Source organism: Leptopilina boulardi, unplaced genomic scaffold (assembly GCF_019393585.1).
Source record: "Leptopilina boulardi isolate dan_hultmark-lab unplaced genomic scaffold, ZJU_Lbou_2.1 LbouV2_165, whole genome shotgun sequence".
Lineage (NCBI taxonomy): Eukaryota > Metazoa > Arthropoda > Insecta > Hymenoptera > Figitidae > Leptopilina > Leptopilina boulardi.
This window is the reverse complement of record NW_026137713.1, coordinates 2,958,563-2,979,622: the sequence shown is the minus strand read 5'-3', so window position 1 is coordinate 2,979,622 and position 21,060 is coordinate 2,958,563. Positions and strand designations below refer to the sequence as shown.

At 25.7% G+C, this 21,060-nt stretch overlaps 4 protein-coding genes across 6 annotated transcripts in view; 2 read left to right on the top strand and 2 right to left on the bottom strand.

Annotated features, from left to right (window-relative positions):
- LOC127277278 (facilitated trehalose transporter Tret1-2 homolog) overlaps nucleotides 1-21,060 on the top strand; it is a 220,635-nt gene that overhangs the window by 138,675 nt on the left and 60,900 nt on the right. The window lies entirely within an intron of this gene.
- On the top strand, nucleotides 541-4,898 carry LOC127277276 (cilia- and flagella-associated protein 57). The gene is made up of 4 exons (XM_051298255.1): nucleotides 541-930; nucleotides 1,350-2,856; nucleotides 2,921-3,094; nucleotides 3,154-4,898. Exons 1-4 carry the CDS (start codon nucleotides 698-700, stop codon nucleotides 4,882-4,884), a joined length of 3,645 nt encoding a protein of 1,214 aa, XP_051154212.1. The 5' UTR covers nucleotides 541-697; the 3' UTR covers nucleotides 4,885-4,898.
- On the bottom strand, nucleotides 4,991-7,527 carry LOC127277280 (very-long-chain enoyl-CoA reductase). The gene is made up of 5 exons (XM_051298267.1): nucleotides 7,268-7,527; nucleotides 7,117-7,164; nucleotides 6,388-6,695; nucleotides 5,349-5,758; nucleotides 4,991-5,264 (listed from the first exon to the last, which is right to left on the bottom strand). The coding sequence occupies exons 1-5, from the start codon at nucleotides 7,271-7,273 to the stop codon at nucleotides 5,137-5,139; spliced, it is 900 nt and encodes a 299-aa protein (XP_051154224.1). The 5' UTR covers nucleotides 7,274-7,527; the 3' UTR covers nucleotides 4,991-5,136.
- Nucleotides 8,408-21,060, bottom strand: part of LOC127277281 (mediator of RNA polymerase II transcription subunit 20) — a 77,448-nt gene continuing 64,795 nt past the window's right edge. The window contains exons 3-5 of the mRNA XM_051298268.1: nucleotides 14,207-14,466; nucleotides 9,435-9,545; nucleotides 8,408-8,979 (exon numbers count right to left, since the gene is read on the bottom strand). Coding sequence (XP_051154225.1) covers nucleotides 8,887-8,979; nucleotides 9,435-9,545; nucleotides 14,207-14,466 — 464 coding nt within the window. The 3' untranslated portion in view covers nucleotides 8,408-8,886. The remainder of the gene's footprint in view (nucleotides 8,980-9,434; nucleotides 9,546-14,206; nucleotides 14,467-21,060) is intronic.

Here is a 21,060-nt window from a genome sequence, read left to right as displayed (position 1 = left end):
CCGAGACTCAAAAACCAAATGGTAAAAGAGAAATTTTAAGAATTTACAAAAGATAAACACAGGAAATGAAAGTTAGGTTAACGTTGTTCTCGTTCCTACTGACAGAGACAGAATGACCAATCATTGGTAAAGAGAATTCCTTTCTGTGAGTTTTACGTAAGACGCGGTAAGTCGAGAGGGCGCTAGCAAGCGCGGCGGGAAAATTCAAATTGCCTAATTTTAAACTATTGTCGTTTTGACGAAAAATTCAAAACAGATGTTTTTTTTTTATTTAAATTTCGTCATTAAAATAAAATAGAGTAAAGAATAATTAAAATTCTTTCGTTAGATTTTTATATAATTAATATTTCAAACATCTATTTACCAAATAAATATTAAACAAAATATTAAAAATTGTCAAATAAAATTGTATTGATAATAATAATAAAAATAATAATAATGATAATAATAATAATAAATTAAATTGTTAATAATAATAATTATTATTATTATTAAAAAATTTAAAAAAAAGTTATAAACATTAATAATTGTAAACTTACCTAATTGTGTGTTTTTTTTTCTTTCAATTGCAATCTAAACTGGTTGTCATGGTGATTTGTAAACATATTTCTTCGTCTATTTCATTAACATCTTCAGAGATATAATTGATAATAATTTTTTTCTTTCTTTTCCATCAAATTAACCAAAAATTAAAAAAATGTCGAAAGATTTTCGACAATTGTCAAAAACAACTGCATCGGCATTACAATGCAAAATATTTTATGGATTAAAAACAAATATTATTGGTAATGCTCAATATATTACTGATGGGGATATTCTTTATCCAGTGGGTAATGCATTATCAATTCACAATATTTCTCAACGACGTCAAAAACTCATTTTATTACCGGATAAACAGCAAATAAATATTATAGCTGTCTCGCCAAATCGGTGAGTTTTTTCGAATTCAATTTTTTTTTTTTTTTTTTTTTTCTTAATTCTTAACTCTGAAAACAAAAAAAATAAAAACAAACAAATATAAGATAATTTATAAATAATAAATATAAATAAATTCATTAACAATAAAAATTCAATTGTTTTAAAAATTAAATTAAAATTATAACTATTCAAGGAATTGTTTAAGAATTTAAATTTAATTAATTAATTAATTATTCGCAAACAATTTCAGAGTTTAAGTTATAATTTTAAAAAAATTAATATTTTAGAAATATATAGTAGGAAATATTTTTTTGAATTTATTTTTTTAGAATATATTAATAATTAATAATAATTAATAATAATTAATAATAATTAATTAATGTAATAAAAAAAAATATTGACAAATAAATATAATTTTTCGGCTATTATAGAAAATATGTGGCAGTCAGTGATGTGGATGAAAAACCAACAATTTCAATTTACGATCTACAAAGTCTAAAGAGAAAAAAATCCCTTGGCATTCCATACGATTCAATGGGAGTAAAAAAATTCACCTGTCTTTCATTTACAGCAGATAATAAAAATATAGCAGCAATAACAGATGAACCCGATCAAATGATGTTATTCTATAATTGGGAAAAAGGCAAAGTTGAATCAAATATTAAAGTTGGAAATTCTCAAAATTCTGAATCAATAGTTAAACTATTGTCATGTAATCCAGGTGATGTGGGAATTGTTGCACTCGGTGGTCCCTATATATTTAAATTTCTCACCGTCTCTGAAACAGTTTGGCGTCCATATGGTTTTGCAAAAGCTGAAAATTTATTCATCACCACATTGGCATGGCTAAATATTGAAAGACTTTTAGCCGGCACAAAAGATGCAAGAATTTTATTTCTTGAAAATGGTGAATTAAAATTCATTTTCAATATGCTTGATACAATAGTGATGAATTTGAAAATACGCGAAGAATTTGTTTTACAAACATCAACAACAAGTTTGGAAATTGTTCGTAAACAAGAATCGAATATTGATATTGTTTGTTTGACAGTTATTGGTAATTGTTTTGTTTATGGTTTTGGTAATGGTAAAATGATTGTTTTCGAGCAAGACGGACAAAATAGATATGTGAAAAAAATTATTTACAATGTACCAAGACAAATTTCAAAAATTGAATCACAAGATTTATATCGTATCAATTCAATTAATTCAAATTTAAGTTCAGATCGTGTTATTGTAACGACTGGTTGGTCACAATTATTCACAGGGAAAATTAGTGGAAAATCATCATCTACAAATGAAATTGAAACAATTGATTTAGAAACAATTGGAGAAAATTTACATCATGGACCAATAAATGGTCTTTCAATGTGTAGTTGGAAATCAATTTTCATTACTTGTGGTGCACACGATCGTAGTGTTCGAATTTGGGATTATGAATTGGAAAATTTAATTATGATTAAACAATATATGGAGGATATTTTTAGTGTTTCATTACATCCAAATGGACTTTTTTGTCTTATTGGTTTTAGTGATAAACTTCGTTTTATGACAATTTTAATCGATGATCTAATGATGATTCGTGAATTTCCAATAAAAAATTGTAAAATCACATCATTTAGTAATGGTGGACATTTATTTGCCGCCGTTAATGGAAATATTGTTCATATTTATTCGACAATGGATTTTCGATCACGTTTTCTATTGAAAGGTCACACGGGAATAATCACTGGTTTTACATGGTCAAAAACAGATGGAAAATTAATTACAATTGGCAATGATGGGGCAATTTATGAATGGGAAATGTTTAATGGAACACGTATCACTGAAGTTATTATTAAAGAAGTCACGATTAATGGAGTTGTATTATCGTCGGACGATTTGACAATTTATTGTATTTCCGGTGATAGGAAAATTCACGAAATAAAAGAGAGTTCGGTAAGTAAATTGAATTTTTTTTTTTTTCCATGGAATAAATAATTATAATTTTCTTTTTTCAAAGGTAATTCGATCATTTAATTGCAATAATTGGGAACTTAGTCGTATTATTTTGGGTAAAAATAATCCAATGATGCTCGTTTCCTGTCCAGGTGGAGCAGTAATTTCTGTAAAATATCCATTACAAGATCCAACTGAATTTCAAGATTTTCGAATTCACAGTAGTGACATCACTGAGGTAATAAAAAATTTTAAAAATTGTTTTCAATGAAATTAATTAATTTTTCAAATTTTCAGTTTGCTTTCGCTTACAATGAGCGAATTTTAATAACAGCTGGCATCGATGGTACACTTTGTTTTTGGAAAGTTCAACATCCTGATATTCATATAAAAGATGATTTTGTCACCAAACAAGTGTTAATTGATCGAAACGATCTTAATACAAAAATACAACAAATCAATGATTTATCAATTCGTGTCATGGAATTAGAAACGGAACACATTTATAAATTAAAACAAAATGAAATTCAATATAACGATACAATTCGTGATATACATCAAGGCTATGGTGAGGCAATACAACAATTACAAACAAACATTCAAGAACTTCAAGAGGAACACGAAAATGAATTAAATATCATAAACAATGAAATTGTAAAAATGAAATCAAATCATGAGAAAATAATGCAGGAATTGGAAATAAATTACGAAGCCAAATTAATAACAGAATATGAGAAATATAATAATTTGGAAATAAAAAATTCACAAACATGTCGAGATTATGAGGGAAAATTAGAGCACCTCGATCGAATTAAAAATGAAAGTCTCAAAAAATTAAGTTCCAATTACGAAATGGAAATAAAGAGAAAAGACACACAATTTGAGGAAATTAAACAAGAAATGTTACATCGTGAAAAAATTAATGAACAAATGAGAATTCAAATCGAAGACGATGCCGATCGAGAAATAATTAATTTACGTGTAGAAAATGAAAAAATTTTAGAAAATGAAAGACAATTAATTTTAAAACTTCGCGGCGAAATTGGAGTGATTCGAAATAAATATTTAACAAGTCAAAAAAATGAAGAAGAACTTTTACAAAAAATTGATAACTGGAATGATGAGCGTGAATTTTTGAAGAAAACCATTGAAAATTTAGAAAAAGACACAAATCATTCTCGTGACGAAATAATAAATAAAGAATCAGCAATTCATCAAAATGAATTAACAATAAATTCTCTAAAATTCGATAAATGTGAATTAGAAAAATATAAATTTCTCCTCGATCAAAAAATTACTGAACTAAAAAATCAAATTGAACCCAAGGACAAAGAAATTCAAGAACACAAGGAAAAAATACATCACATGGAAACAGAATTAATAAATCTTCATAAAACAAATATCAATATTGAATTAGAATATCGTCGTTTAAAACAAAAATTCCTCACCATCAAACGTGCCAATAGTTGTGAATTAGAAAAAAATAAAAAATGTCAAATTCTCCTTAAACGTATGCACATTGATATTTACGATGTTGCACGTCTCGTACAAGAACCTCAATCATTAAAAACATCAATTAAAAAACTCTATCACAAATATTGTAACGATGAGGCATTTTTAAATATACGTCGGGAAGAATTTGATCTTCAATGTGAATTTAATAAACAACGTGATCATTTAGAACGAACAATTGCAAGTTTACGAAAACAAGTATTTCAAGATACAACAAATGATAAAAAAGAAGAGAAATTATTAGATGAAAATATAATACTGATGAATGAAATAAATCCCTTACGTGAAGGTTTGAAAAAAGCACAAAAACACATTAGTGACATGGAATATATTTTAGGTCTTAAGGGAAAAAATATCAATCCCGAAGAAGCAAAACGTAAATTGGCTAAAGCTTGTAAAAATAATGAGAAATTACAAATGAAATATAAAACTGAACTTGAAGAATGCCAACAGGAAATAATTGTTCTAAAAGACGATATTAAACGATTAGTACATAAAATTGAACCAACTTTATAATTAATATCAAAAAGAAATCTAATTTATAATATAATAAAAAAAATTCAAAATTTTTATAATTTTTCTTTTTCAAAAATCAAAAAGAATTGGTAAAATTTATGAAAAATAATTTTTCGTAAATTTTTATTTAAATAGTAATATAAATTGTGAATAAAACAAAAGTTTTTTTCATTCATTTTTCTCTTTGTACTTAAAAAAAAAAAAAAATGTAGAAATTTTCACCTTTCATTGTAAAATTGTAATTTTAATTAATTACAAAATAAGAGGAATGATTGCTTTACGACATTTTGGATAATCACTAAATTCCTTTTTGTACGCCCTATGCTTTCCAAGAGCCCACAATGTCATTTGATAAGCGCCAGCAAAAGCGAAAAGTGCGGCTAAAAAAAAAAGAATTATTAAAAATTGTCAATTATATCAATAAAATACATTAATTATAATTTTTTTATTCGAAAAAATTTTACCTGGAAGACATTGTGTCATGATGGTGAAGCCAAGCCAGCTTCCAATTTCGTATGTATAATTTGGACAAGACACCAAATTAAAAAGTCCAGTAAATGGATTTGCATCGGGTTTGGGAATTTTTCTCAATGTTGTACCCGGTGGTCGTAAATTTCTAAGCGCCAAATGAATACTGAGATTTCCACATTCACACAAAAAGAAAATTGTTACGCCAATTAAAAATTGCATATGACTTGGCGGTGTAAATAATGGATGATTTACATGATAGGCAACGTACATTGCAAATAACCAATAATATGAGCAATTTTTAAATAAATTTCGAATTGGCATTGTCGCATGACTAAAACGATGGACAAATAAAGTTTCAACAAGTCTTTTTGCATAATGAATTGTCCAACAAACGGCTGCCCAACTAAAAATTTAGAGAGAATTTCAAATTATTAATTTTTTTTTTATTTTCAATTTATTAAAATATTTTTTGAAAATTATTTCAATTAATTTATACTTTTTACATTATAATATTTTAAAAACTATTAAAATTATTAATAAAATTTTTTAATTTATAAATAATTAAAAAATTTATATTTAAATACAAGGGGCCATTAATTATTTACAAAAAAAAAAAAAATTTGTAATAATCTGTTCTTCTAATGAATATGCATTTTATTTTAACCTTTAATCTAAATTCTTCAATAGAATTAAAATTTTTTCACACTGAACGATTTTTCAATTTTGCACTGTCATTGTTATTATACGACAATGTCTCCTCGTGTTTTATAATACCGTTAACTAAATAATTCACGTGAGACAATAAATTTTTATCTAAAAAATTCACGTAAATTTGAATAAATAAATTTTTTTTTATTTTTATACCAAATAAATAAAATTTATTATATATTTTACGATATAATTTTCTTAATTTCGAAATCTTTCATTTCTTGAGAACCTCTGTATTTTATTAAAGAGAAATTGTTTGGGATTTTTCAAATTCTTTTCAAAAAATATTTGAGAGATAACTGTATTTTTTTTTTGAATACTCACTGCGCTACACTGTGCATTTTATTATCTACAGTTCCATAAAATAACCATGGTCTTTGATAAAGCCAAAGATAAACAATAAGTGGACCTGCATATTCAACGAGAAAAACTGTATTCCATCCAATTTGTGGTCCAAGATCTTTCATATATAATTTTGCGCCAGCTTTTAAATCAAGACTTTTTATTGTATCAGTGTCAGCTAACGATTTTCCTTTAGGTTGAGTTCTCAAGCTCTGCCTATCAGAGTATGGGGCTTTTTTACTCTTATAAAGTCCTTTTTTTATTTCACCTATCGTGGTACTTGGATTGACCTGGAAACGCAAATCATAATGTAGTTTTATAATTAATAATTCCTGTGATTTTTTATACAAAATAACACAATTCCCTAGCAAATAATTAACAATTCACTATTAACAATAACAATAATTTTAACTTAAATAATAATTTAACAATATAATAATTCAATTATTATTATTATAAATAATTGAATAATCGTATAATTTTAAAGAAATTTATAATTAAAATTAATTTTCTCAATTTAATGAGTTATGAAAATATTAATAATAATTATTATTATTATATAAAAAATATTTATTACAGAATTATTTAAATTGTTAATAAAAATTAAATTTTAATAATAAACTATCAATTAAGTAGTAATTTAGAATTGCTTTTATTATTATTATTCAAATACTAATTAAAATTTTTTAAATTCAAAATCTTTTTAAATACCTTTATATTTTCAATGAATTTTGAGTTTGAAGCAACCAGAATTTCGATCTGTGAAAAAAAATTAAGTTTAATTAACAAATACATTTTTATCTAATACTATAATAACGAGCATAATTGCTAGTATTAAAACATAATTGACATATTAATTTACCTCCATTATTGTATATTAAACTTTTAATTCGGCTTTTCCGTGTGTGCTTTCAATTCCGAAGAGACTATGGCAACTATATGATGCGTCGTTGTTGCTTCACTAAAATCGTGTTTTCACTATCGACCACATGGAGGACATGAGGGCGCTTTTTTTAAAAAAAAAGAACTGTCGAGCAGAAATATTTTCTGTAGGTATACGAGGTATACAAACGACAGCGCGGGTAATGCCAACGCAACTCGCACACAAAAACGATTATAAACTTTCTCTGTCTGTCACGAATAAGAAAAATTCCATTTAAATTGTCATCGCATCATTATAATATTAATGAGAAGATAAATATACACAATGTTCTATGCATAAGTATACATTCAGAAAAACTGCACTTATATATATTTTATAATGTTATGCATTGATGGAAAATGTAGTCAAAAGAGGATCTTTGACCCCCGTGTGTAATGAAAACATTTAAATAAGTTTACTTTTACTTCGATACGAGAAATATATTCAAGGATAACGAGTTTTTTTTCAAAAAAAAAAAAAAAAGTTAGAAACAAGAGTATTGTCTAGAAATCCCATCATTCTCATTGATTTTATATTTAAAGTATTAAAAACAACATCATAATTGTTAATAATAAATTATTGATTACCATTATTGTAACAACCATTGATTGTTACAACCAACTGATTCTTACTGCAAAAGAGTTTCTATCAACCATTGTTTATAACTATCATTATTGTAACAACTATTGTTTGATACAACCATTATTGAAAACAACTATAAATTGTAACAACCATTAATGGTAATTAATATTAATTTTTTAATTAATAGTTTTAATTAATTAATAATATTAATTAATAACAAATATTAATTGTAACAACCATTATTGGTAACAAATAATGACTGTAACAATCAATATTGATAACAATATACAATAATACCAAATATTTTTAAAAATAGAAAAAAAAATTACCGTATTTGCGAGTTTCTTGCCTCAATTCTCATAAACTGACAAAAAAAAAAAAAAAACTGCTCAATCACGTCCCATTCATATTTATTAGATTCTTGAATTGTACGCATTAATTTGCCGCACGAGGTGTTGATCAATTATCATTTATTTCATTAAATAATCTCTTCATATATATGTGCGAATCAATATTTATTTTGGAGAAGAAAATATTAGCGCACATTTTCTATGACAGCTAATCGTGAAAAAAAATTAATTAAAATAATGAAATACTTCATTTTTATTTTTCAATTATAAAAAAAAAAAAAATAGAAATGTATTAAAATGTGAAATACATACTAAAATTTGAAAAGTACAATTCCAAATTACTTGCTCCCTCTCTATTCACTTGTTCAAAGCTCAAAATCAATGTCGATAACATTGTAGGCTGTTAATTTTTCTTCAGTCGGTAATTAAACAATTTTTTACCGAAATATTTTTAAATTCAAAAATTCAATTGTTTTTCTAAAATTGAAATTTTCTCTACCTTTTTTGTTTTTTATTGTTATATAGGTATTTTGTTAAAAATAATATTGTCGATAATATATAATTGATTATCGTTAAATAATACTAGTCGTGTATTTTTTGTTTGCTGTTATATATATATATTTTTTTTTAAATAACTCCAGTTGCTTTTCTGTATTGACCGAAATGCTCCAAATACTGATGAATAGTATCCATTGGTTGATAAATTTCGCTCATTCGATTCTAAAAAAAATATATATATGATGATTAATATTAACTATAATAAATAACATTAATCAAAATCAAAATTATGGTAAATATGGACTAATTTAAAAATAATTGAGAAAAATAAATAATCATATATTCTTTTCAAAAACAGGAATTACTTAAATATTCAATGAATATGAGTACTCACAAAGGAATCAATAATATGATTACGTAATATTATATTAATATTAAAAAAAAAAGTATGATTAAATTCGATTACCTAAGAATTTCCATTAACTTTAATCCTTCTTAATGTCACTTTACACCTTGAATTTATTCTCAATACTATTTTCTTTTATATATATATATATATATATATATATATATATATATAGAAATTAACGCATGTCTTGGTTTTGATGAAAAAATCGATCGTTCAACATGACTTTTAGTTGCGCTTGATTTAATTTAATCCAGAATTTATCTTTTACCTGTAAGTATTGAGGTGCCTGATTTGACACAGTGGAACCAAGAAAGCCTTGAAGAAATTCTCGCATCAATTCCCAAGCATTTACCGGAACAAGACATGGCCTATATTCCACCTGAAAAACAAAAAAAAAAAAAAAATAAATAAACAAACCAAAATTTAATTATCCAATTTCTGATTTTAGAAAAGATTTTGCTTTAATTTCAATTAAGTTACGTCAATCATATTCAAAATAGATTTTAAAATGACACTTTTCAAATTGGATTAAAAGTATCAACATAGAGTAAAGGATATAATCCTTGGCTTCCGCAATTTCATAAAATAAAATTATAAATGTACAAATTATCAGAAGTTTCATCATTTTACATCTATTATTAATTTTAACTATTGTCAATCATAGCTCTTATGTTTGTAACTACCACGAATAGTAACAACCATAGATTGCAACTACCACGAATTATAACAATTACAGTTTGTAACAACCATAATTATCAGCCATATAATTTGTAACAACCATAATTTATCGCAAGCAAAATTTCTAACAACTATGTCTTATAACAATATAATAAATGAATAAGAATAAGGTGAAAATGATGAATTGAAAGTAGCAATTATTCCTTGAAAATTTAGTTACCATGCGACACGAATATGAATATTATATGTATGTGTAAATGTGAAGATAATAGTTCTTTAACGGCAATTTGCGTGTAATTTAATCGAATTGTGGGTGAAATGTTTAAGACCACATCGCAAAATGTTAATTAAAATTTTAATTACAGTCCTAAAAAGAAAAAAACGTTCTTTCGTTTTTTTTTTCAATATCAGAATGTCCTCACGGAAGAAATCTCAGTCATTTTATATATTCTCAACTCTGTGTGTGCGCGCAACTTCGTAAATCTCGAAAGTCTCATGGATGATTATAAATATTTAGAGTCCAAAACCGGATTGATTTCAATTCCGCGAATAACTGTTTTCACTTAACGTGCAAAAAAAAAAAAAAAAGAAGAAAAAAAAATTCTCTCAATAAACTTTATAACCCCAGAGTTTTCAATTTACAAATTAAATTTTGTAAATTAATTTGCTTAACACTATATTTAATAAACAAACAAATTTAATGGACTCTTGAAATAAATAATAATTAAATTATTATAGTCAGTGTTAATTAATTCATTCTTTGATTCTTAATTAAAAAAACGTCTATTGATTGTAACAATCACTTAGAGTAGCAACTATTAATTATATAGGAACCATTATTGGTAACAACCTTTAATTTTAACGACCATTATTAGTAACAACCACTAATTGTAACAACCATTGTTGGTAACAACCACTAATTGTAACGAACATTGCTGATAACAACCACTAAGAGTAACAAATGTTAATTATAACAACCATTGTTGGTAACAACCACTAATTGTAACGACCATTGCTGGTAACAACCACTAAGAGTAACAAATGTTAATTATAACAACCATTGTTGGTAACAATCACTAATTGTATCGACCATTGCTGGTAACAACCACTAAGAGTAACAAATGTTAATTATAACAACCATTGTTGGTAACAACCACTAATTTTAACGATCATTGCTGACAACAACCACTAAGAGTAACAAATGTTAATTATAACAACCATTGTTGGTAACAACCACTAATTTTAACAACCATTGTTGGTAACAACTACTGATAACATCGCTTATTTTAAACCATTTTGGTATTAAAATAAGCAAAATTGGTTTAATATAAGAAGCGTTGCAGCTTATTTTAATACCTTATAATTTTCTGTGAACCACTAATTGTAACGATCATTGTTGGTAACAACCACTAAGAGTAAAAAATGTTAATTATAACAACCATTGTTGGTAACAATCACTAATTGTAACGACCATTGTTGGTAACAACCACTAATTGTAACAACCACTAATTGTAACGACCATTTTTGGTAACAACCACTAATTGTAACGACCATTATTGGTAACAACCACTATTTGTATAAGTACTATCATTGGTAACAACCACCAATTGGAACTTTCGATATTGTAACAACTACTAATTGTTGCTATACCAATGAAAAGTAACAACTATGATTGATAACAACCACTAATTGTAACTTTATATATTCTAACAACTATTGATTTGTTGCAAAACCAATGATTGTAATAACTATTAATTATAACAACCAATATTGCAACAACTATTTGTTACTACCAGTGATAGTAACAAACACGTTGAATGTAACATAATTACAAAAAATAATTGTAACAATTGTTGTTACAACACATTATGTATAACTAACAAGAAAAATGTTATTGTATAAAAAAAATTATAAAATGGTTGTTATCAAATGACTAATAGTATTTTTTTTCATCATCTTCCTCTTCAATTGAAACAAATTGAAATAAAGAATTATATATATATATATATACTTTTTCCAGGATAAATAGTTTATTTCTTGGAAATTATTTTCATCGTGGGCGAATAGAATCTCGATATTCTCGCAGCAATTGCATTTATGTTAAACTGAAATACTTTATAAATGTCCTGCTAAAGTCAACCTCTATATCTTAAGGCGCCTCCGCAAAAGTTCACAACTATTTTTAAAATAATATAATCATTATTATCGCGGTTACTAGGCGCGTGCTTCGACATTTACGATATTTATAACTGTTTTACAAATAAATACTAAACTATGATAAAATAGTGTAACACATTTAAAAGATACTGCAATATATATATATATACAATATCTAAAATATCGAAATTTCCTTTTATGCAAAATAGCAGATGATTTTTGTAAAAATCATTAAAGATATATAAATTGTATAATGCAGAAAATAAAAAGGAAATAAAAGGATTTTTTTTCATAAAAGAAAATATAGTTAAAAATTTTAAAAAAATTTTTGTTTCATTGTTTTTATATAATTTTGAAAACAAAAAATAAAATTTTGAATAGTCTATTTAATTTTAAAGCTTAAAGATTATTTTTTGTTTTTGTTTTTTATTTAAAAGGGGGTTGAGTGAAAAATTTTATTATGTTTCTTTGCATCTAGCACATATATTCGTACGCACACCGTTATGTGTCGTTATTATTTCAAGCTTCGCGATTTCGAAGCTTTATTCATTCGAACGGTGTTCAATGGGGCAGATTTTCAGGCGTAAAAATGCTCACGCAGAATATAAAAGCTCCAATATATATATATATATATATATAGATAACATCAAAGCTGCAATCAGTTTTTTTTCTCTCTATTCTAGATATTCTGTACAAATATTTTTTTTTTTTTTTTTTGTATAAGACCAGCAATTTTATGATTTCAAAAAAAAAAAGATTTCAACTAAATGTTATCATTTCCTTTGACTCGAAAGAGAAAATTAAACAATTTTTTAAAAAATAAAATCAATTTTAAAAGACCTCGCACAAAATATATTGAAAAAAAGTTTTCGGTGAAATTTCTTCTAACTAGTTTTTAATTTTTTGACATTTATTTTATGCGTGATATTTTAGTTTAAATAAATATATATATATATTTTTTTTTGTATAAATTAAAAATTTTAATTCCTTAAACCTCCAAATTTAGTTGCACCTATTCAAAAATTTATTTTATACAAAAACATAGATTGAAAATAGGCGTAAATTTCGTTTGAAAAATTTTATTTTGTAATAATTTATAACCGCGCACATTAATAATTCTGTCAGTAGAGATTCTAATTTACGCTTGTATAACATTTGACTCGATTTAATAGTGAAGCTCCTTCTTTCCACTGAATGAGTGTGACACTCGGGATTTTTTTTTCTTTCTTTTCTTTTTGTACATATATATATATATATACGCTTCAATGCTTACGATATGAATACATCGTCATTGAAATTAATGGAGTAGTCGGTTTTACCGTAAAGTATTTCGGGGGCGGATGCCACCAACGACCTCTGCAGTTTATAGTAAAACGAATAGCCTAAGGCATTAAAGGGTTTACGTTTGTCTGTTTATACAAGTATATATATATATATATATATGTAGAAACTATATAATTTATACAGAATGTATTTCCACTAATGTATTTCGTTTAATCTTGATGAGACTACTTAAACACCAATTTCACTAATAAAAAAAAATTTTTAATAAAATGACACTTCATTCAATAGAGGAAAAAGTGTTTTGTCAAAACAAATACTAAACCAAGATTTGATCATGTAAATTATTTTTTTCTAGAAAAAAAAATCTAATAAAAATTTGAAATACTGTTTACCACGAGAGTAAAGCAAACAAAAAAAAAGAAACTTATAGAATATTAATTCTCGGAATCTGAATTAGTAAACATTTTTACTAATTTTTAATTAAAATTTTAACTAATTCAGATTTAAATTAAATTAATTTCCAGAACGTTAAATTCTAAACAACTTATTTTGTTAATTGATTCGTATTAGAATTAAGCTGCGTGAATTTTAAGATATAAATTAAACATTATCCTTTGTGAAATTAAACGGCTTGGAATAGTTAAAAAAAATATAATTCATCCCGAATTGCGGCTGATGTATATAGAAATTAAACGCAAATTTAATTGATCAATTTGAATTTAATGAAACTGGACGAAATTCCATCATGCAGAGTTTATCATTTGTTCATTTATATATAGAGATAAATTCACATGTGCGCGCGATTATTAATCAAGTATTTAAAAGTAAAAAATTCTAATTTTTTTTAAAGACCTTCTGATAATTTGTAAAAAAAAAAATAATTTTTTATATAATAATAAAAATAATATTTTATATATATACCTCGACTAAAACTCCCTTGAAGTTTTGACTCATTGTGACACTTCCCAATTTTACACAAAAATCACCAACTTCAAATCTCGGTCCTTTAGATTCAATTTTTGTTTGTTTTTTACTGGTGTAGATACCAGTTAATTTTAACATAAGCAAATCAAAGAGACCATCTGCTATCAGAGGGACCATTTTACTTCCAGATTCGAGAATAGCGAACACAGATGCCGGTTGTTCTGAATTATGCAGAACATGTACAGTTCTTTGATTACCTGAAACAAAAAAATTGCACAAAAAAAACTATTAAACAATGTTCATTAAATAAAAAACCAAATTTTATATTTTTTTTTTTACTATTAATGGTATTCTCTCTAAATTAAAGTTAAAAATAACTAATGTAGAAAAAAAATTAATCACTGATTCAAATAATAAATTTATGTATAATTAAAATTAAATAATTATTATTTTAAATTCACCTAGGTTATGTAAAAAAAACACACATTTTTCTATCAAATTAGTTATTTTTAACTATAATTAAAAATTTGAGATAATAAATTATTTACTCGAGTTAATTAGCATTTATTTGAATCAAAATAAGTATACTTATTTAAATCAAGCAAATATTTATTTAAACAATCGTTTATAGTTTTTTTAATAAAAAGAAATAAACTGCATTTTATAATTTATTTGTATAATAGTCAAAATAGGAAAAAAAAATTATGAAAATTAAGCATCTCATTAAAAAGTTAATAAACTGAAAAAAAATTTATTTGATAATCGGGTAGTTGATTATTATCAAATAAATATTTATTTGAACCAAATAATTTTTAATTGAGTCAATTAAATGGTATTTATTGAAATTATTGGTTTAAATAAAAATTATTTGGTTCAAGTAAATATTCATTTGATAATAGTCAAGTAACCGATTATTTGAATCAAATAATTTTTTTTTCAGTGTAGCAGAAAAAAAAATATATTTTCATTTTGTTGGAAAAATTTGTAAACATCGTTTTCGTATATATAGAAAAATATTCGCCTCCTTTTTAAAGGCATTGAATAATATATATATCGAGACGGAAAATTCAAATGAAATAAAAATGTCGCACGTTTGGTGCACTTGAAGCTTTTGACAGAGCCCTGCTTAGTATGTATCACCACGAATGTTCGCGAAGCAAAATGTGCGGGAGAGGGTTGAAGTAGCGAACTAAACTCAAGTCTAACTTGCATCTCGCTCAAGAGAAAAAGAGAGAGAGAAAGAGAGAGAGAAAAAACTTCGATTTATGTCGATATGTCTCGCGAAATGATCCTACCAACTTATTCACTTATGTCTCTTAAAAGCGAAAAATGTCGAGATAAAGTAAACTTTTACGTGTTATCAATATTTGCCGAGGTTTCAATAACATAAAAAAAGAAAGAAATGTACCAAATTACAGTGTGTCAAAATCAATTCTTGAATTTTAAATCAAGAAAATTAGAAAGTCAATAGCTAAAAATTTATCACATAGAAAAAAAATGCACAGAAAATTATAAGGTATTAAAATAAGCTGCAACGCTTATTATTTTAATCCAATTTTGCTTATATTTTAATAGCAAAATGAATTAAAATAAACAAAATTAGATTAAAATAATAAGCGTTACAGCTTATTTTAATGCCTTTTAATTTTCTCTGTAACTTTTACTATATATTTTACAAAGTAAAATCTAAACTGTCCGGAACTTGTGCACATTTCTAGCAACTTTTGCTACGGTAATAGAAAAAAATTACTATACTAAAATAGTAAAGTTTACTCCGGAAATAGTGTAGTTTTTATACTATTTACTGAACAAAAGTTGCCATCAACACGCGGGGAAATTTTAAATAATTAATGAAGCTCAAATTAATTAATGATGACCCATATTCCCAAGAAATCATGTCAATGAATGATGCACTTTTAAATGTATCAGAGATCATCGATAAAGATCGGAAAGTATATATACATATGATAATCATAAATTAAAATATCTCTTAATAAATGCAAAAGTATTAATTTCAAGTATATTTACAACTCACATATATAAGAAATGGAAAGTTTCGCATCAAAAAAAAAATGATGTTACATATGATTGATTCATAATGGATGCGATTATCAGACATTAATAAGATATAGTGTTCTATAATAATGGGGCTACGTACAAAATATATTATTTGATCCAATGTGCCAAATAAAAACAATTTGTCAATATATTATATCGGGTCAAAGAAAAAAAGAAGAAAAAAAAAAAAAAAGAAAACATTGCCTTGAGGTGCCATTTTGAAAAAGGATAATTATTCGATACATATTTTATCTCTTGCGCTGGATTCAAAACTACTTTAAAGAGTTGTCGGTAACTGAAAACATATTCTCTCTTGTAACGGACTGTTCAAAAAGTATATAAACTTGAGCTGACACGATAAATTTAAAGTCGATTGGCTTCCAAGCGCGAGAGTTGCGGAACTTGTCTCTATATTACAAAATCGAAGGTTTTGTGCATGCATGGGAAATCACAGTCTGGTCTTTCTACTTTCGGATAAAAAGGAAATTGACTCTTTTTTTTTTTTCTTTTTTTTAATCATGTCATAAATGCATCTTCGAAAATGTCTTTCTTGCTGTTAACATTCAGAAAGAGATTCGCCAAACACGTATATAATCTACTGAAATTGATGCTTTTTTCCAAGGTCCTATTTTACAAGCACCATAATTCACTTTGGAGAATTCCAACTCTAAAAGCAGGCAGCAGTGAAGGCTCCAATTTTTACAATTGAGTACGAAACCTTGAGAGCCATTTTCGTCCAAGCTATATACATACATCATATTCTTGATTCATGAAAACTATATATATATATATTTAGAGAAACTTTTCACCTCTCATTTATATATATATATATATATATATGAACATAAAAGGGAATTATGAGTACAACTAATAGTAGATACGTCAAATATCGCATAACGGTTCATAATACCCTCTGGCCTGCATTTTATCATTACCATGCACTTTACAGTGCGAACATCATTAATTATTCTTATTGAGATATTTTGTGCCGACGAGACTGTTCTTTGTCACACAATGCACCGGGTGTTGGTCCCATATAATTAATATACATTAATTTCCTAAGCTATACATTTTTTAAAATGGACTTTATGAAAGAAAAATTATTTCAAAAAATTCAGATTTCAAACTAACGACCAAATGTTGCTTCCTCCAATTGTTGATAATTATTACATTGACCGAATGTTACTTTCCAGTAGTTGCTACCAACTTGGGTTGAGTTACTATCAAGAAACTGTTACTTTTACCACTTATTTTAAACATAAAAATGACATAAAATCAATTCTTTATTTCCTACACTCAGAAAAAAGATATGTTTGAACCAAATGTACCATTTTTTTTTATATTTATACCCAATTTTTTGGTTAGTTCAAACAAAATTTGTTTAATTCAAATAAATATTTATTTGATCTAAATAACTGTTTGGTTTATTTTAATAAATTTTTTTGAACAAAGAAAAAATTTGATTGAGCTAAATAAACGTTTGGTTTATGCATAACCAAATGTTTGGTTAACTGTATATCAATGCATTTATTTTGTTGATTTAACCAAAATTTGGTTGCTTCAAACAAATTTTTTTCTGAGTGTATAATCAGTTGAGTTTTTTTTTCTATACAGTAAAAAAAAAAAGCAAATACCTATTAAAAGTCAAAATGGAAAAAAAAAACTCTTTAATGATAGGATTTTCAGAACAATTGATGGAAAAAAAGAGAGAGAGAGAAAGAGGGTATAATTAAAAAAAATAAAAAATTCTCCAATTACAATGAGAATATGCCGAGGAAGAAGAAGAATACTTTTTGCTATAAAAATTAATTAACTAATTGCAATAATGGCAGAAGCACAACAGACAAGAAATATTATACATTTCTGTATATGCAGATTCTAAAGCAAAATTGCAACTTTCACAATTCCAAGAATTAAAGTTTATTTCCTCTCTTTTAAAAGTTTTGTCATTTCATCTCTTTTTTTTTGAAAAATCCCTTTTTGTTTTGTCTTGACCCATTGACTTTAAACGGCTGATGTGAGTCTAATTTCAGTGTGTGTGCGCCCAAAGTGAATATTATTTTGCGAAGAATATTTCAAGGCGCAAAGAGAACTGAAATCTACATTTCTAAAATTAACCGTCAAATTCTATAAATTATTACTTCAATAATATTATTTGACTAGAAATTATTATTATTTTTATTATTATTATGTTCTATGCGTATAAAAAAATGTAATTCTTGGAAAAAAAATTTCCACTTTTTTTTAAAGTCTATAAACAATTTATATTATGGAATGGAAAAAAAATGGTTGCAATTTATTTGGAATAGTTAAAGCGAGCTTTTCACAAAGAGATAAAGAAGAAGAGAATTACAATGAACGAGTACTGACAATAGTGGACGTAAAAAAAAAAAATAAATAAAAGAAGTATTATATCGAAACCGAATAATTTTTTACTCCACAAATTGGATTTTCTTGACACGTGAGACAGTATCGCGCGCACAATTTCCCTATATTTTTCTGTGTCGTGGGAAGAAAAGAATTTTTTTTCTATTTCACAAAACACTTTTTTTTTTAATTGAAAAATACAAAAAAAAAAAATTAGAAATAAATCAATTTAAAGCAGACTTTTTATTATATTAAAAAAAAAAATTATTGTAAAACTCCATATTTGGATTATACTTTCTCTAGGAAAAGAAGGACCTTTTATAATTAGAGAGTGATTAATAATTGAGTAAAAGATTATCACTTTCTCGCAGAATTTGATCAACTTTTCAAAGCTCTTTAACTTTCACAATTCCATATTAATTTCCCTCTTCTCTTTCTCTCGCAACCATTTTAATTCCTATATATATATATATATATATATATATATATAGTTGGAAAACTATTCCCTAAGAATAACTTTTCGCCAACTGATAATGATATCAGCATAGATATAAATGAATTCATAAGAAAAGAAGGCCTATGCAACGTAATGGCTATCGTGTTACTGTAAAAGACGTCTTTTATAGTCCACGAGAATAAGAGAGATTTGTGATCGTTTTATTAAAAGTTCCCCAGCTGCTGCATCACCGATACACTCATCTAAAAAATAATCTTGCGAGTTTATATATTAAAAAAAAAAAATTAATTTCAATTAAAAATTACGAGCTTAAAATATATTTTTAAAAAAATAATGAATAATTAATAAATAAATAATAAATTTTCTAGTAAAAATTAGAGTCGCCTTATTTTGGCCTACAACGGAAAATAATCGAATTGTTAAAAGTTCGAATTATAATTATAATTTAAGTCTGACTATATAAATTGGTTTTTCTACTAATATAAAAAATTAAACACATTTTAAAATCTTAATTTTCACTTCAATTTAAGTTCAAAATTTTGTTATATATGTATATACAGAAGCAATCACTGCAAAATTGCATTACAACGGGATTTAATGAAGATGTCAATGTCCAACAATTTCTCCCTATTCATAAAGTGCTTAACGTCGGAAATGGTATTTGTTCGATATAAAGGGGTGAACTTTACTCGCACATGCCAAGGTTCGTGTTATACGAACAAGTTCTGATGATTTAATTTGAATCCCTCAAGCCCTCGGTTATATATTCGAGTTAAGTATATATATATACTTCAACCAAAGTATCTAGAAAAGTTTTTTTTCTTAAAATAAGTTATTAAGAATGAAAAAAAAAAAAATTAAATTACATTCAATAAATGCAAAAAGGATTAATGAAATAAATTTTCTTCAACGACAGATGTTTTCAAATGAATTTTTGACACAACATTAACTGAAATTAGAATCAACCTTGTTAATTACGAAATATCAAAATATTGAAATTATTAAATATATAATTTCAAAAGCTCGTCCAAGATTTTAAAAGCCTCGCAAATCAAAATTCGCAAAAATACAAATTTGAATCTTCTGTTTTTCCCCTCATCATCTCAGCGCATGGATTAACGAATCAATTATATTATTACACAAAATTCATTTTAATTAAAATTATTTCACGTTCTATGGTTAATATTCTTAAATCTCGCGCATCAAAAGCGGATATACCACGACGCTTATCTCATAAATATATTTTGCATAATTAAAATTCGCATAATTAATGGAAATTCTGCTAATTTTGCGAAAAAAAGTTTTCATTCATTTTCAAAAATTCACCAGAGATGAAATAAATGCTGTCACAATCAACTAAACGAAAATCACTGCTGACAAATTAGATTTAATTTTACTCCACCGAAAGAATCAGTTCAAACAAATTTTTTTTCTTTAAATTCAAATTATGACATTTTTTTGCCATATTTGAGAATAAAGAATTTTTTTTTCGTTTCGCTATTCATGGAAAATTACATCAGAATAAAAGAAAATCAAACTCTAATTATATTACTTCAATTTTGCAAAAAAAATTTTTTGTATCATTTCCAAAAATACGAAAACCACTTAAAAAGAAACAAAAAGAAAATGGAGTCTTCTAATTGTTCTCTCTATTTTTCAACTCATTGTCTACATTGTTTCAGAGTTTGAAAAGTGACTTTCTACACGGATGATGGTCCTTAACGCAATATTCAGAACTCTATTTTTCTCTTATTTGATTTTTAAACTAAAATGCACAAATTCATATTTAACAATCACTAAATAATCGATAATTAATAACGTATTGAATAGCGGGACAATTAAGTATATGAAACTTGGACGTTATTCATATACACAAAAGGGAAGTCTATACTCATTGAAATGATTGTATGTGCGCATGAAAAGGGTTTCAGTCTACGGATATGGGTCATTCTTTGCAAAAAAGAAAAAA

Coding starts and splice junctions, on each gene's coding strand:
- LOC127277280 (XM_051298267.1), bottom strand. Junction 6,696..7,116: donor AATTCATTGAAAATATAAAG/GTATTTAAAAAG, acceptor TTGCGTTTCCAG/GTCAATCCAAGTACCACGAT. Junction 5,265..5,348: donor CATGACACAATGTCTTCCAG/GTAAAATTTTTT, acceptor TTTTTTTTTTAG/CCGCACTTTTCGCTTTTGCT.
- LOC127277276 (XM_051298255.1), top strand. CDS start 698: ATGTCGAAAGATTTTCGACAATTGTCAAAAACAACTGCATCGGCATTA. Junction 931..1,349: donor ATAGCTGTCTCGCCAAATCG/GTGAGTTTTTTC, acceptor CGGCTATTATAG/AAAATATGTGGCAGTCAGTG. Junction 3,095..3,153: donor ACAGTAGTGACATCACTGAG/GTAATAAAAAAT, acceptor TCAAATTTTCAG/TTTGCTTTCGCTTACAATGA.